The sequence below is a fragment of the Aquarana catesbeiana genome, linkage group LG04, assembly GCF_042186555.1.
Source record: "Aquarana catesbeiana isolate 2022-GZ linkage group LG04, ASM4218655v1, whole genome shotgun sequence".
Lineage (NCBI taxonomy): Eukaryota > Metazoa > Chordata > Amphibia > Anura > Ranidae > Aquarana > Aquarana catesbeiana.
The window spans coordinates 364,763,935-364,780,720 of NC_133327.1; the positions used below are offsets into that span (position 1 = coordinate 364,763,935).

General features: G+C 41.7%; 1 protein-coding gene across 3 annotated transcripts in view; it reads left to right on the forward strand.

Annotated features, from left to right (window-relative positions):
• The window catches only part of CRYBG1 (crystallin beta-gamma domain containing 1), a 343,574-nt gene that overhangs the window by 290,185 nt on the left and 36,603 nt on the right, over positions 1-16,786 (forward strand). For all 3 annotated transcript variants that reach the window (XM_073627016.1, XM_073627017.1, XM_073627018.1), the window contains 3 exons: positions 457-596; positions 10,547-10,673; positions 14,605-14,640. In XM_073627016.1, coding sequence (XP_073483117.1) covers positions 457-596; positions 10,547-10,673; positions 14,605-14,640 — 303 coding nt within the window. The remainder of the gene's footprint in view (positions 1-456; positions 597-10,546; positions 10,674-14,604; positions 14,641-16,786) is intronic.

Below are 16,786 nucleotides of genomic sequence, written 5' to 3' on the forward strand. Positions count from 1 at the left end.
TTGTCATTAGTATTCAACCACGATGGGTGGTGCATGCAAAACCCATGTAAAACACCGTTAAAAAGCAATGCACATATAACGCATCACACCAGAATTGCAAGATCCATTGCATTTATTATAAGATAATTTACAAAACGAGTCTTGCAAATTGGGTATTTAAAATGTAAAAACGATTTGCTTAGTTGACCTCTCCCCCTCAGTGCTCATAATAGCTGACACTAGACAATCTTTTTCCCTTCGCTCACAGCTCTAGAATCTCTACTTCACACCCTCATTTAAAAATGATAAGTATTTACAGTACATAAAAAGAAATGTAAGGATGCATAGCACATATTTATCTGTGTATTTAAAAATTGACTTACACTAAGAGCTATTTGGTGTATCTTTGGAATGCAAGTACATTACATCTGTTTTAATAATGAAGACACTAATGTGGAAAAGTGCATTTTCTTGTAGGATTACAGAGTTTGCCAGATCGACCTGTTCACAGATCCTGGAGGATTAGGAATCATGACATCTTATGCTGATGATACAGAAGAGCTGCAAGTGTATGGCAGGCTACAGAGAACATGTTCCATTAAAGTGCATTGTGGAGTGTAAGTAACAGAATTTATCAGAACACCTAAATAAGTTGTTTTTTAACATGGCATTGCATTTGAAAACATTGGGGTTGATTTACTAAATCAACCTCAACAGACTGTTTGCAATGTAAGTTGCACTTTGTAAGGGAATTTTCCCCAGAGATTGGTGAATGAGGTGAAGCTCTGCTGACTTCCATCATCCAATCATGTTCAAGAAAAAATGCTTTATTTTTTTTTACATTTTCCTTGCACGTGATTGGCTATTTTTTGCAAAGCGAACTACATTCACTAAGCTCTGGGGAAAATTCTTTTGGAAAATGAAACTTACCTTCCACAGTGAATACCCTATTTGCCTTTAGTAAATCAACCCCTTTAAAGCAGGATTCCAGTCTGGGGGAAAAAAAATAAGTCAGCAGCTACAAATACTGTAGCTGCTAACTATTAATATAAGGATACTTACCTGTCCAGGGATCCTGCGATGTTGGCACCCCAAGCCAATTCGTCCATCAGCTTCGGGTGCAGGCACCAGCATTGCAAGTAAGAGAAACCGGCAGTGAAGCCTTCAGGCTTCACATCCAGTTTCCTACTGCACATGCGCAAGTCGCACTGCGCTTTCTAAATGGTCCCACTATCTTCTGGGACACACACAGGTCCCAGAAGGCAACGGGGGGAAGGAGATAGGGCCAAACATGACATTGAGCGCTGTGCGGGAATTTACCAGGAAGTGGGAGCGGGTACCTCCAAAACCAGGTAACCGCTTTCCCTCCCCCCAAAAAGTGGCATATGTGGCAGTGGAGGGGGGGAGGGTGTGAACAATTGAAGCTTCCCCTTTTGGGTGGAGCTCTGCTTTAACTCATTCACGTGGAAAGCAGTAGTTAAATTGTAGAATATTATTATATTGCATCACACAAATAGAGCTTTATTTTGGTGGTATTATATCACCTCTGGTTTTTTTTTTTTTTTTTTTTTTACTTGTTTTAACTGAGTTTTGTATTTTTTATTATATAAATGAAAAAAGACCGACAATTAAAAATCAAATCTCCTAATAAATTTTGGCCAAAATGTATTCTGCTACATGTCTTTGGTAACAATAAAAATCCCAATAAGTGTATGTGATTTGGTTTGTGTGAAAGTTATAGCGCCTACATACTATGGGACATAAACTGGATTTTTTTTTATACTAGCAATGGCGCAAATCAGCAACTCATAACGCATGAAGCCGGGCAATCTGACACTAACTGACTCTGGGGTGAAATGACTAACTGCCACTAACCTCACCTGTAACGTTATTACAGTGATTAGTGCTAATAATATGCACTGTCACTGTACTAATGACACTGGGCAGGAAGGGGTTAACATCTAGGGCAATCAAGGGGTTAAATGTGTGCCTAACAAGTGTTTATGTGTGTACTGTGTCCTGCCTTTACTGGTGATCTAGTTGTCTTTATTCCCTGCTTAGCAGGGAATGAACAAACAATGAGATCACCTGTGACTGAACACAGCTCTGTGTTTACATTCACAGGACTGTGTTTGGTAGAGCTCAGAGCTGGATGCCCACGGACAATTAGTGGCTAGGACCTGGTAAATTGGCATGTGCTGTGACTAATCATAGTACAGCTGGGCCGGTGGGCGCACACGCCCCCTGCCCAAGTGCGCGGATTACGTACTAGGTACGTGATCCAGCACAGGGAGGATGCTCTGCCACTGTATATGTAAGCTATATGGCTGGCAAACAGTTAAGGTGTATATAATGTAGAGCCAAATTAAAATAAAACCAACTTACCAAATTGTTTGCGCTGCCCAATTTGGAGATTTTTTTCCTGTCGGGCAACCGACAGGAAATCACTAGAATGTTAGAGAAATTCTCTGCTTGAATAGCTGTCCTCAGAACAAGTGTTCTCCTGGGACAATTTGGACAATTTGCCTTTACCTCTTGATGTTCTGAAAGCTCTAAAGTTGTAACTTTCCCATCACTTTTGGTCCCAGTAACAATGGTCACCAGGACAAATTGAGAGGCTACATCTACCAGCAGAGTCAGTAATAGAAATATAAAATATTTCCTATCCAAAAGTTAAAAAATGAGTTTTGATTATACGTAATCGTAAAGCATTATGTGGAGGCACCACCATACTGTTTTATATGGCTTACTTTAGTACGTACTTCAAAGTTTACTTTGTAACCATACAGTGGGGACGGAAAGTATTCAGACACCCTTAATTTTTTCACTCTTTGTTATATTGCAGCCATTTGCTAAAATCATTTAAGTTCATTTTTTCCTCATTAATGTACACACAGCACCCCATATTGACAGAAAAACACAGAATTGTTGACATTTTTGCAGATTTATTAAAAAAGAAAAACTGAAATATCACATGGTCCTTAGTATTCAGACCATTTGCTGTGACACTCATATATATTTAACTCAGGTGCTGTCCATTTCTTCTGATCATCCTTGAGATGGTTCTACACTTTCATTTGAGTCCAGCTGTGTTTGATTACACTGATTGGACTTGATTAGGAAAGCCACACACCTGTCTATATAAGACCTTACAGCTCACAGTGCATGTCAGAGCAAATGAGAATCATGAGGTCAAAGGAACTGCCTGAAGAGCTCAGAGACAGAATTGTGGCAAGGCACAGATCTGGCCAAGGTTACAAAAAAATTTCTGCTGCACTTAAGATTCCAAAGAGCACAGTGGCCTCCATAATCCTTAAATGGAAGAAGTTTGGGACGACCAAAACCCTTCCTAGAGCTGGCCGTCCGGCCAAACTGAGCTCTCAGGGGAGAAGAGCATTGGTGAGAGAGGTACAGAAGAACCCAAAGATCACTGTGGCTGAGCTCCAGAGATGCAGTCGGGAGATGGGAGAGAGTTGTAGAAAGTCAACCATCACTGCAGCTCTCCACCAGTCGGGGCTTTATGGCAAAGTGGCCCGACGGAAGCCTCTCCTCAGTGCAAGACACATGAAAGCCCGCATGGAGTTTGAAAACACCTGAAGGACTCCAAGATGGTGAGAAATAATATTCTCTGGTCTGATGAGACCAAGATAGAACTTTTTGGCCTTAATTCTAAGCGGTATGTGTGGAGAAAACCAGGCACTGCTCATCACCTGTCCAATACAGTCCCAACAGTGAAGCATGGTGGTGGCAGCATCATGCTGTGGGGGTGTTTTTCAGCTGCAGGGACAGGACGACTGGTTGCAATTGAGGGAAAGATGAATATGGCCAAGTACAGGGATATTGTGGATGAAAACCTTCTCCAGAGTGCTCAGGAGCTCAGACTGGGCCGAAGGTTTACCTTCCAACAAGACAATGACCCTAATCACACAGCTAAAATAATGGAGTGGCTTCACAACAACTCAGTGACTGTTCTTGAATGGCCCAGCCAGAGTCCTGACTTAAACCCAGTTGAGCATCTCTGGGGAGACCTAAAAATGGCTGTCCACCAACATTTACCATCCAACCTGACAGAACTGGAGAGGATCTGCAGGGAGGAATGGCAGAGGATCCCCAAATCCAGGTGGGAAAAATTTGTTGCATCTTTCCCAAAAAGACTCATGGCTGTATTAGATCAAAAGGGTGCTTCTACTAAATACTGAGCAAAGGGTCTGAATACTTAGGACCATGTGATATTTCAGTTTTTCTTTTTAACCACTTGCCGACCGCCTCACGCATATATACGTGAGCAGAGCGGCACGGGCAGGCAAAATCACGTACCTGGTACGTGATTGCCTTCCCGCGGGCGGGGGGTCCGATCGGACCCCCCCCCCGGTGCCATCGGCGGTCGGCGTTTGGCTGGGAGAGTTGAGAGACGAGGGGGAGACCATCCGATCGTGGCCCCCCCCTCGCGATCGCTCCCAGCCAATGAGAAACATCCCCTGCCTCTGTATAGTACACAGAGGCAGAGGATGTGATGTCATCTCTCCTCGGCTGGCCAGTTTCCGTTCCAGCACCGAGGAGAGAAGACATGTAAGTGCACCAACACACACACAACACAGTAGAACATGCCAGGCACACTAAACACCCCCGATCCCCCCCCCCTGTCACAAACTGACAGCAAGCAGGTTTTTTTGTTTTGTTTTGTTTTTTTCCTGATTACTGCATGGTGTCAGTTTGTGACAGTTAGCAGTGGTAGGACAGTTAGTATTAGCCCCCTGTAGGTCTAGGGTACCCCCCTAACCCCCCCTAATAAAGTTTTAACCCCTTGATCACCCCCTGTCACCAGTGTCGCTAAGCGATCATTTTTCTGATCGCTGTATTAGTGTCGCTGGTGACGCTAGTTAGGAACGTAAATATTTAGGTTCGCTGTCAGCGTTTTATAGCGACAGGGACCCCCATATACTACCTAATAAATGTTTTAACCCCTTGATTGCCCCCTAGTTAACCCTTTCACCACTGATCACCGTATAACTGTTACGGGTGACGCTGGTTAGTTTGTTTATTTTTTTTAGTGTCAGGGCACCCGCCGTTTATTACTGAATAAAGGTTTAGCCCCCTGATCGCCCGGCGGTGATATGCGTCGCCCCAGGCAGCGTCAGATTAGCGCCAGTACCGCGAACACCTACGCACGCACCGTACACGCACCGTACACCTCCCTTAGTGGTATAGTATCTGAACACATCAATATCTGATCCGATCAGATCTATACTAGCGTCCCCAGCAGTTTAGGGTTCCCAAAAACGCAGTGTTAGCGGGATCAGCCCAGATACCTGCTAGCACCTGCGTTTTGCCCCTCCGCCCAGCCCACCCAAGTGCAGTATCGATCGATCACTGTCACTTACAAAACACTAAACGCATAACTGCAGCGTTCGCAGAGTCAGGCCTGATCCCTGCGATCGCTAACAGTTTTTTTGGTAGCATTTTGGTGAACTGGCAAGCACCAGCCCCAAGCAGCGTCAGATTAGCGCCAGTACCACTAACACCCACGCACACACCGTACACCTCCCTTAGTGGTATAGTATCTGATCGGATCAATATCTGATCCGATCAGATCTATACTAGCATCCCCAGCAGTTTAGGGTTCCCAAAAACGCAGTGTTAGTGGGATCAGCCCAGATACCTGCTAGCACCTGCGTTTTGCCCCTCCGCCCGGCCCAGCCCAGCCCACCCAAGTGCAGTATCGATCGATCACTGTCACTTTTTTTTGTAGCGTTTTGGTGAACTGGCAAGCGCCAGCGGCCTAGTACACCCCAGTCGTAGTCATACCAGCACTGCAGTAACACTTGGTGACGTGGCGAGTCCCATAAGTGCAGTTCAAGCTGGTGAGGTGGCAAGCACAAGTAGTGTCCCGCTGCCACCAAAAAGACAAACACAGGCCCGTCGTGCCCATAATGCCCTTCCTGCTGCATTCGCCAATCCTAATTGGGAACCCACCACTTCTGCAGCGCCCGTATTTCCCCCATTCACATCCCCAACCAAATGCAGTCGGCTGCATGAGAGGCATTTATATGTCCTCCCGAGTACCCCTACCCAATGAACCCCCCCAAAAAAGATGTGTCTGCAGCAAGCGCGTATATAGACGTGACACCCGCTATTATTGTCCCTCCTGTCCTGATAATCCTGGTCTTTGCATTGGTGAATGTTTTGAACGCTACCATTCACTAGTTGAGTATTAGCGTAGGGTACAGCATTGCACAGACTAGGACACACTTTCACAGGGTCTCCCAAGATGCCATCGCATTTTGAGAGACCTGAACCTGGAACCGGTTACAGTTATAAAAGTTACAGTTACAAAAAAAAAGTGTAAAAAAAAAAAAAAAAACACAAACAAAAATAAAAAAAAATAGTTGTCGTTTTATTGTTCTCTCTCTCTCTATTCTCTCTCTGGTGTTCTGCTCTTTTTTACTGTATTCTATTCTGCAATGTTTTATTGTTATTATGTTTTATCATGTTTGCTTTTCAGGTATGCAATTTTTTATACTTTACCGTTTACTGTGCTTTATTGTTAACCATTTTTTTGTCTTCAGGTACGCCATTCACGACTTTGAGTGGTTATACCAGAATGATGCCTGCAGGTTTAGGTATCATCTTGGTATCATTCTTTTCAGCCAGCGGTCGGCTTTCATGTAAAAGCAATCCTCGTGGCTAATTAGCCTCTAGACTGCTTTTACAAGCAGTGGGAGGGAATGCCCCCCCCCCCCCCCACCGTCTTCCGTGTTTTTCTCTGGCTCTCCTGTCTCAACAGGGAACCTGAGAATGCAGCCGGTGATTCAGCCAGCTGACCATAGAGCTGATCAGAGACCAGAGTGGCTCCAAACATCTCTATGGCCTAAGAAACCGGAAGCTACGAGCATTTTAGGACTTAGATTTCGCCGGATGTAAACAGCGCCATTGGGAAATTGGGAAAGCATTTTATCACACCGATCTTGGTGTGGTCAGATGCTTTGAGGGCAGAGGAGAAATCTAGGGTCTAATAGACCCCAATTTTTTCAAAAAAGAGTACCTGTCACTACCTATTGCTATCATAGGGGATATTTACATTCCCTGAGATAACAATAAAAATGATTTAAAAAAAAATATGAAAGGAACAGTTTAAAAATAAGATAAAAAAGCAAAAAAATAATAAAGAAAAAAAAAAAAAAAAAAAAAAAAGCACCCCTGTCCCCCCTGCTCTCGCGCTAAGGCGAACGCAAGCGTCGGTCTGGCGTCAAATGTAAACAGCAATTGCACCATGCATGTGAGGTATCACCGCGAAGGTCAGATCGAGGGCAGTAATTTTAGCAGTAGACCTCCTCTGTAAATCTAAAGTGGTAACCTGTAAAGGCTTTTAAAGGCTTTTAAAAATGTATTAATTTTGTTGCCACTGCACGTTTGTGCGCAATTGTAAAGCATGTCATGTTTGGTATCCATGTACTCGGCCTAAGATCATCTTTTTTATTTCATCAAACATTTGGGCAATATAGTGTGTTTTAGTGCATTAAAATTTAAAAAAGTGTGTTTTTTCCACAAAAAATGCGTTTGAAAAATCGCTGCGCAATTACTGTGTGAAAAAAAAAAATGAAACACCCACCATTTTAATCTGTAGGGCATTTGCTTTAAAATAATATATAATGTTTGGGGGTTCAAAGTAATTTTCTTGCAAAAAAAAATAATTTTTTCATGTAATCAAAAAGTGTCAGAAAGGGCTTTGTCTTCAAGTGGTTAGAAGAGTGGGTGATGTGTGACGTAAGCTTCTAAATGTTGTGCATAAAATGCCAGGACAGTTCAAACCCCCCCAAATGACCCCATTTTGGAAAGTAGACACCCCAAGCTATTTGCTGAGAGGCATGTCGAGTCCATGGAATATTTTATATTGTGACACAAGTTGCGGGAAAGAGACAAATTTTTTTTTTTTTTTTTTTTTTTTTGCACAAAGTTGTCACTAAATGTTATATTGCTCAAACACGCCATGGGGATTTGTGAAATTACACCCCAAAATAAATTCTGTTGCTTCTCCTGAGTACGGGGATACCACATGTGTGAGACTTTTTGGGAGCCTAGCCGCGTACGGGACCCCGAAAACCAAGCACCGCCTTCAGGCTTTCTAAGGCCGTAAATTTTTGATTTCACTCTTCACTGCCTATCACAGTTTCGGAGGCCATGGAAAGCCCAGGTGGCACAAAACCCCCCCAAATGACCCCATTTTGGAAAGTAGACACCCCAAGCTATTTGCTGAGAGGTATAGTGAGTATTTTGCAGACCTCACTTTTTGTCACAAGGTTTTGAAAATTGAAAAAAGAAAAAAAAAAAAATTTTTTTCTGGTCTTTCTTCATTTTCAAAAACAAATGAGAGCTGCAAAATACTCACCATGCCTCTCAGCAAATAGCTTGGGGTGTCTACTTTCCAAAATGGGGTCATTTGGGGGGGGGTTGTGCCATCTTGGCATTTTATGGCCTTCAAAACTGTGATAGGTAGTGAGGAGTGAAATCAAAAATGTATGCCCTTAGAAATCCTGAAGGTGGTGCTGGGTTTTCGGGGCCCCGTACGCGGCTAGGCTCCCAAAAAGTGCCACACATGTGGTATCCCCGTACTCAGGAGAAGCAGCTGAATGTATTTTGGGGTGCAATTCCACATATGCCCATGGCCTATGTGAGCAATATATCATTTAGTGACAACTTTTTGTAAATTTTTTTTTTTTTTTTTTTTTTTTGTCATTATTCAATCACTTGGGACAAAAAAAATAAATATTCAATGGGTTCAACATGCCTCTCAGCAATTTCCTTGGGGTGTCTACTTTCCAAAATGGGGTCATTTGGGGGGGGTTTGTACTGCCCTGCCATTTTAGCACCTCAAGAAATGACATAGGCAGTCATAAACTAAAAGCTGTGTAAATTCCAGAAAATGTACCCTAGTTTGTAGACGCTATAACTTTTGCGCAAACCAATAAATATACGCTTATTGACATTTTTTTTACCAAAGACATGTGGCCGAATACATTTTGGCCTAAATGTATGACTAAAATTTAGTTTATTGGATTTTTTTTATAACAAAAAGTAGAAAATATCATTTTTTTTCAAAATTTTCAGTCTTTTTCCGTTTATAGCGCAAAAAATAAAAACGGCAGAGGTGATCAAATACCATCAAAAGAAAGCTCTATTTGTGGGAAGAAAAGGACGCAAATTTCGTTTGGGTAGAGCATTGCATGACCGCGCAATTAGCAGTTAAAGCGACGCAGTGCCGAATTGTAAAAAGTGCTCTGGTCAGGAAGGGGGTAAATCCTTCCGGGGCTGAAGTGGTTAATAAATCTGCAAAAATGTCAACAATTCTGTGTTTGTTTTTCTGTCAATATGGGGTGCTGTGTGTACATTAATGAGGAAAAAAATGAACTTAAATGATTTTAGTAAATGGCTGCAATATAACATAGAGTGAAAAATTTAAGGGGGTCTGAATACTTTCCGTCCCCACTGTATATAGTTACTTGCTTTATAATTTACCACTTGCAATTTACTTGCTGCTGTAGTACAGATTTTCTTGAATAGGATCAATAATGTGGAGTGCGTCATTTGTTTAAATAGCCATGTTCCTTTGTTAGATTAAACAATGTTTGGTCAGACAGCTGGTTTAGTTTTGTATAAATCACTGTAATGTAGAACACTTGTAGCAATTCCCTCACGGTTATAGAAATGCATTAGCTGTTGGAACATACATTCATTGCATTTGTTTTTAACTGAAGTACTGAAGCAAATGATGAAGTGGAACTCATGTCCTTAAACAGATAGATTAACATAACTCCCCTAAGAGAGGAATAGGAGAAGTGTGTTGTTAAGAGTAATGTTCAGCAGAATAGATGCTGCTGTCTTTTTTCATTTTCCCCAAGGCGATTCCCTTGCTTTGTGTATTTGATCATATTAAAGCCTCTTAATAAAATGCTGATTGATTTGCTGCACAGACAGACCTAATTACAATTGCCTTTTTCAGTACCAGTCTTCAAACATGTACCAGTCTGTACCGCATTTGTTCATTTGTGCCAGCACTTACCATTTGCCATTTCTCACATGACCGCCCTACCCTGTCTGCATAATATTGTGGTACACCCTGATTCTTGCTACCAGCACTGTTGGTTCTAAAATGATCTCCACCTGAATAACCACAATTCACTACTAACATTTTTACCATGGTTGGAGGTTGGAGGTCAGAGCAGTGGGCACTTGTAGGAATAAGAAGTGGAGGGGGGACTTGACAGTACCAAGGACAGGGCCTATCTTCAAGGCAGCAAAGGATTGCTCAACAACTCAACCCCCCTGGTGCCTGTTTCAGTTCAAGGCCACACCGTGGTTATGTAAGATGGGCTTGGAAAGGAAATTTTTGTGAGGAGCTGGCAGTGAGTTATTATGCAGATGAGGAAGGGAATGAAAGAGCCGCTTGGGAGCATTGATACTGGTAGAGGAAATGAGGGAACATTTCCACCCAAAGAAAAATGTTTTGGATACTATTATTAGGTCCAGATTTAGCATATGAGAATATTTATTTTCTTTTTTTTTTATATAGATGGCTAATCTATGAGGAATCTGGATTTCAAGGGATACCCTTCATACTGGAGCCTGGAGAATACCCTGACCTGTTATTTTGGAATACTCAAGAGGCTTACATTGGATCACTGAGGCCTTTAAAAATGGTGAGATCCTTGTATTGATTGTATTAGCTCAGTTGCTATAGATATTGAAACTGAAACAGTTAAAGTATAACTAAAGGCAAAGCCTTTTTTTTGTTTTGGATAGAGTAAAGGGATTAGAACGCTTGTCAGTTTTTATCGCTGTCTGTGCCACGTTAAGGAGAATCATTCTCTCTAATTGTCCTGTTTATCATTATCTTTGAAAGTGAAAGTAAATCCCAAATTTTGGGTTGTCTCCAGAAAAGTAATAGAGAGGGAAATCTTCCAATGGGGACACTAGTTCTGGTGATCTGGGGGTTCCCCAGGAATTCCCTGAATTTGCAGGGATTTCCTCTCACTTCCTGTTTGGCTATAGCACCAGGAACGAAGGGAAATCTCAGAAATGAGACACAGATGGCAAAAAAAAAAAAAATCTGACAGAGGTTATCCAAAATGCAAAAAAAAGTTTAGCCTTTAGTTCTCCTTTTGCCGACCAGCCACCGCCGTAGGTGTACGTCGGCCGCTTTAAGAGCTGTGGTAGACGCATGCGACGATTGAGCCAATGTCCGCCGGCCACCCGCAATCGATCCACAGAGAGCCAGAATGGGGATCTGTCAATGTAAACAGACAGGTCCCTGTTCTGACAGGGGAGGAGAGAGAGAGATCTGCTGTTTCTAGTGACCAAGAACAGCAATCTTTCTCCCCCTCTAGTCAGTCCCATCCCCCCCACAGTTAGAAATGCCTCCCAGGGAACACATTTAACCCCTTGATCGCCCCCCTAGTGTTAACACCTTCCCTGCCAGTGTGACATTTACACAGTAATCAATGCATTTGTATAGCACTGATCGCTGTATAAATGTCAATGGTCCCAAAAAAGTGTCCGATGTCGTGGCCCCGTTTTAAAAATCTCTGATCACCGCCATTACTAGTAAAAAAAAAAAAAATGTATAATTAAAATGCCATAAATATATCACCTATTTTGTAGGCATTATAACTTTTGCACAAACCAATCAATATACGCTTATTGCAATTTTTTTTTTTTTTACCAAAAATATGTAGAAGAATACATATTGGCCTAAACTGATGAAAAAATTATTATTATTATTTGGATATTTATTACAGCAAAAAGATTTTTTTGTTTTTTTTTCAAAATTGTCGGTCTTTTTTTGTTTATAGAGCAAAAAATAAAAACTGCAGAGGTGATCAAATACCACCAAAAGAAAACTATTTGTGAGGAAAAAAAGGACATAAATTTTGTTTGGGTACAACGTCGCATTACCGCGCAATTGTCAGTTAAAGTGACGCAGTACCGTATCGCAAAAAAATGCCCTGGTAAGGAAGTGAGTAAATCCTTCCGGGGCTGAAGTGGTTAAATGAATTGTGTTATACCTTTTGGGTGTTTAATTCTTAAAACTTGGCTAATACAAGCAAGCAAAAACCTTTCTCTCACTTTTAGTCCCAGTGACAATGGTCAAGAGGATAAAGAGAGAGTTATGGGGCGTACACACGGTCGGACTTTTCAGCTACAAAAGTCCGACAGCCTGTCCGACAGACTTTCGACGGACTTTCGACGGACTTGCGGCGGACTTTCTAACGAACAGACTTGCCTACACACGATCACACAAAAGTCCGTCGAATTCTTACGTGATGACGTACACCGGACTAAAATAAGGAAGTTGATAGCCAGTAGCCAATAGCTGCCCTAGCGTGGGTTTTTGTCCGTCAGACTAGCATACAGACGAGCGGATTTTTCGACCGGACTCGAGTCCGTCGGAAAGATTTGAAGCATGTTTCAAATCTAAAGTCCGTCGGATTTGAGGCTGAAAAAGTCAGTTGAAAGTCCGGAGAAGCCCACACACGATCGGATTACCAGCCAGCTTTAGTCCGTCAGCGTCCGTTGGACTTTTGTAGACGAAAAGTCCGACCGTGTGTACGCGGCATAAGTCCAACTTTTTTGGAACAGAAAAAAAGGGGAAATCTTCCAGTAGGGACTCTTGTTCTGTTAACAACTGTCTGAGAGAGAAATTCCCTGTTCAGGACAGGAATGGAAGGGAAATCTCACCAACCGGATGTACACAGCAGAAAATAATCTGACAGGTTTTAATTCTTCCTTACATTGTTCATATACAAGCTAAACATACACTTTAAACAGTAGTTGGGTATGAGATTATAATTTGTCATCACTACTAGTCAATAAAGTGCAACTTTTTTTGTTTTGGGTAGAGCATGGAATAGTTAGAACTTCTGTCAGGTTTCTATTACTGTCTGTGCTCCTACTTAGGAGATTTACTGTGTGTCTTGGTTACTGGAACAGAAAGTAGGAGAATTTCAAAAGGTTGAGATTTTTGGGTTCTAACCATTCCCTATTTAAAACTTGAACATAATTTTTTTCATATTTGAAAAATAAATATGTCTAAGCACTTACCGACCGGCTCTTGTACATATACGTCGGCACTTTGAAGGTGGATATCTTGGTAATGGCAGCAGCTGCTGCCACAACCGAGGTATCCACCTTTACAGGAGCTGGTCGGTTTTCCGATAATGGTGGTCTCTGCGGCGGGTTCGCTGCGAGATCACCGTTATTGACGGCGGGAGAGGTGCCACCCCCCTCCCGCTGGTCTCCTGCGCCCTCCGCCGCTTACCGGAGCCGTCGGTAGCGGTTGAGGCAATCGGGACCTGTCACTTCCTCGGTATGGAGACGAGTGAGGCTAAAATGGCCCCCACCCATCTCCATACCACAGGAGGGCGGAAGCGACGTCATAACGTCAGCTCCGCCCATTTGCCTTAAAGGCATATTTTTTTGTGTCATTTTTTTTTTTTTTTTTTTTTTTTGCATTTAAGTCCAAATATGAGATCTGAGGACTTTTTGACCCCAAATCTCACATTTAAGAGGACCTGTCATGCTTTTTTCTATTACAAGGGATGTTTACATTCCTTGTAATAGGAATAAAAGTGATCAAAATTTTTTTTTTAAACAGTGAAAAAATAAATTAAATAAAGTAAAATAAATAAGAAAAAAAATTTTTTTTTAAAGCACCTTGTCCCGACGAGCTCGCGCGCAGAAGCGAACGCATACGTGAGTAGCGCCCGCTTATGAAAATGGTGGTCAAACCACACATGTGAGGTATCACCGCGACCTGTAGAGCAAGAGCAATAATTATAACCCTAGACCTCCTCTGTAATGCAAAACATGCAACCTGTAGAATTTTTTAAACGTCACCTATGGAGAGTTTTAAGGTAAAAGTTCCACGAGCGGGCGCAATTTTGAAGCATGACATGTTTGGTATCAATTTACTTGGCATAACATTATATTTCATAATATAAAAAAATGGGATAACTTTACTGTTGTCTTATTTTTTTTATTCAAAAAAGTGAATTTTTTCCCCAAAAAAAAGTGCGCTTATAAGACCGCTGCGCAAATACGGTGCGACAAAAAGTATTGCATTGACCGCCATTTTATTCTCTAGGGTGTTAGAAAAAAAACAATATATAATGTTTGGGGGTTCTAGGTAATTTTCTAGCAAAAAAAAACATTTTTAAACACCTAAAATCCAAAACGAGGCTAGTCCTTAAGTGGCTAAAGGCATCTTAACGCATTCGGTAAACTTGCATGCTTGTGCCTGTAGAGAAGGAGGCCACTTCAGGCCTAGGCTGTCTTAGGCTAAAACCGGCTTCGGCAAGGGGCATCAGAGAGGGTCTGCAGACATACTTGCGTTCCCCAATGCAGTTGTAAATTACTGAATTGGACAAACACCTTTAACCTCACCAGCCTGCCTTTAGTGTTGCAGAACTTTAGTCGGCACAGTTACAGTTAAAGAACTGCCACTATTTAAAGATAGAATTGGTTACGGACCCATTATCAATATGGTGTCTCTCTACTTTTGCATGTTGTTATTTTTTGCCTTTATTTTATTGTGTACATGCCATTTACTACATTTTTTTTTTTTTTCTACAGGGAAGTCGCAAAGTTGAAATCCCCTATGAACCAAAGGTGAGAGAACTGTAAAGTAAAATGTGAAAATATTTAGGAATGGAAACTAATCACTACCTTGTATATCAGGGCAAAATAACAGAAACATTTTCAGTACATCTTTCAAGGCATACATATTTCTCCATGTTTAATACCTTTAAAAAGACGGCAAAAACAAAAAAATACCTGTTGATTGCCAGAAATCCAGTTTGCTCTTAACTTACTCTTTGGGCTGACAGCACAATACTTTACTGCACTGAATTCCAACCATCATTGTCAGTGCTGCCTCCTGGACTACAGAACATTCCTCATCTTCTACCTCTCTCTTTCCCTCTTCATATGCATATGGTTCCTTATTTTCCAGCAAAGCAGTAATGCTGCCTTGACTGTTAAGAGCTTGCCCACACCGAGGCCTATTTATTAAATTATCCAGTTAGGTTACAAGCAAATTCCTGTTTACTTATTTAATCTGCACATGACTGGGTATATTAAGTGAACAGAAATTAGCTTTTTGATTGATTGGATATTAGAAGTAAATGCTCACAAAGCTAATTGTGTGGGGATTTTAAGCTCCTTTAGTGATTTAGTTCATATGTATATAGGTAAAAGGCTCTTTGGCATATGTAGTTCTGGAGGCATGACTAGGTCAGTAGAAACTGGTCTTCTTGCAGTTGCTGGAAGTGATGATGTCACAGGGAGGTAGTAAAGGCTGTTTCTTAGTACAGGAACCAGTCAAAAGAGCTAATGCCCAGACATGTTCTAGAGCAGGGGTATCAAATTTAGTTTCAGCACGGGCTGCACTAGCATTATGGCTGCCTTTGACCTCCTTGGCGGTAGTCCGTGTGGCCCGGGGTGAATTTTCATTACCAAAAGCAGTAACCCAGAGCCGCACTAGAAATTGCATCGCAGTGTCCAGGCAAAGTTACTTAACTTATCCCCAGGATCCTGCAATGTCTCCCTGCTGTGTGTGCGAGCTGTCCTCCGCTCGATCTATCACAGTGCCAGGCTCCGTTCCCTGCGAGTGTTGTGATGCACAGGAACGGAGGCGGGCGCAGAATTCAAAAAGTGAAAATAAAAAAACACATACAGTACACTGTAATCTTACGGATTACATTACTGTATCAAATTATTTCACATCCCTTTTGTCCCTAGTGGTTTGTCTAGTGCCCTGCATGCAGTTTTATATTATATATACTGTTCTTTCTGCTTGTAAACGTAAGATTGTCTGTAGCAACCAAAAAGTGTCTCTTTACGTCAAAAGTGGATTTAGACCAGCTAGAAAACAGAGATAATAAATTAGAATCACTTGCAAAATTGAGCGGTAGTGATTTGTAGGGAAATTCGTTGTCAAACACTGAAAGTAATGACGACAATTCTGCAACTGAGCAAATTTCTGTGTTTTTGATTTGATTACATTATTGAATAATTTTTATTATTATTTGTTATAACTATTTATAGTTATTTATTATATTATAATTTATGGTTTCGTGTTTCAAACTTTATCATACCCGGGATGGCTACTAGACTCCTGTTTGGACAGATTTAAGTGAGTTATTCCTAAGAATTACAGGCCTACAATATAAAACGCCAAATTTCCATGCAAAACATTGTACCGCTTTGAGCATCAAAAACCTGACATAATCATACCGCCAGGGGGAGGTTAAAGGGCAAAAAGGGCCTGTTGTATCTGTAAATCCGGACATAGACAATTCAAATCTCGGCTGGTTCAACAGGGTCGGCCGAGATTATAATCATATATAGGCAGGCTGATTGTACCCAAGTGGATCCATCCACTTGGGTACAATCCTGGTATTTATTACCCCTTTCAGATCTACTGTTGGAATTGAAATTTGACCATACCCACCTTTTGATGTGGATACGTTTCTATAGTCTTAGGCAGGCCATAGTTGCAGGAAAGAAAATCACTCGATTTTCCTGTCAACACTGAGTGGACGCTATTGTGGAGCTTCTTTTTTATATACTATTGTGGAGCTATTGTGTTTTTCCAGCAGGGGGGAGCAGGGAGCTGTCTTGGCCAGGAGGAAACGATGACTATTACTAGCAGTAATAGTCGCTGGCAATAATCGCATCCTAAAAATCCAACATGCTGGTTGTACCCAAGTCAATTCATGGATCGACTTGGGTACAATCAGCCTGCCCATACATG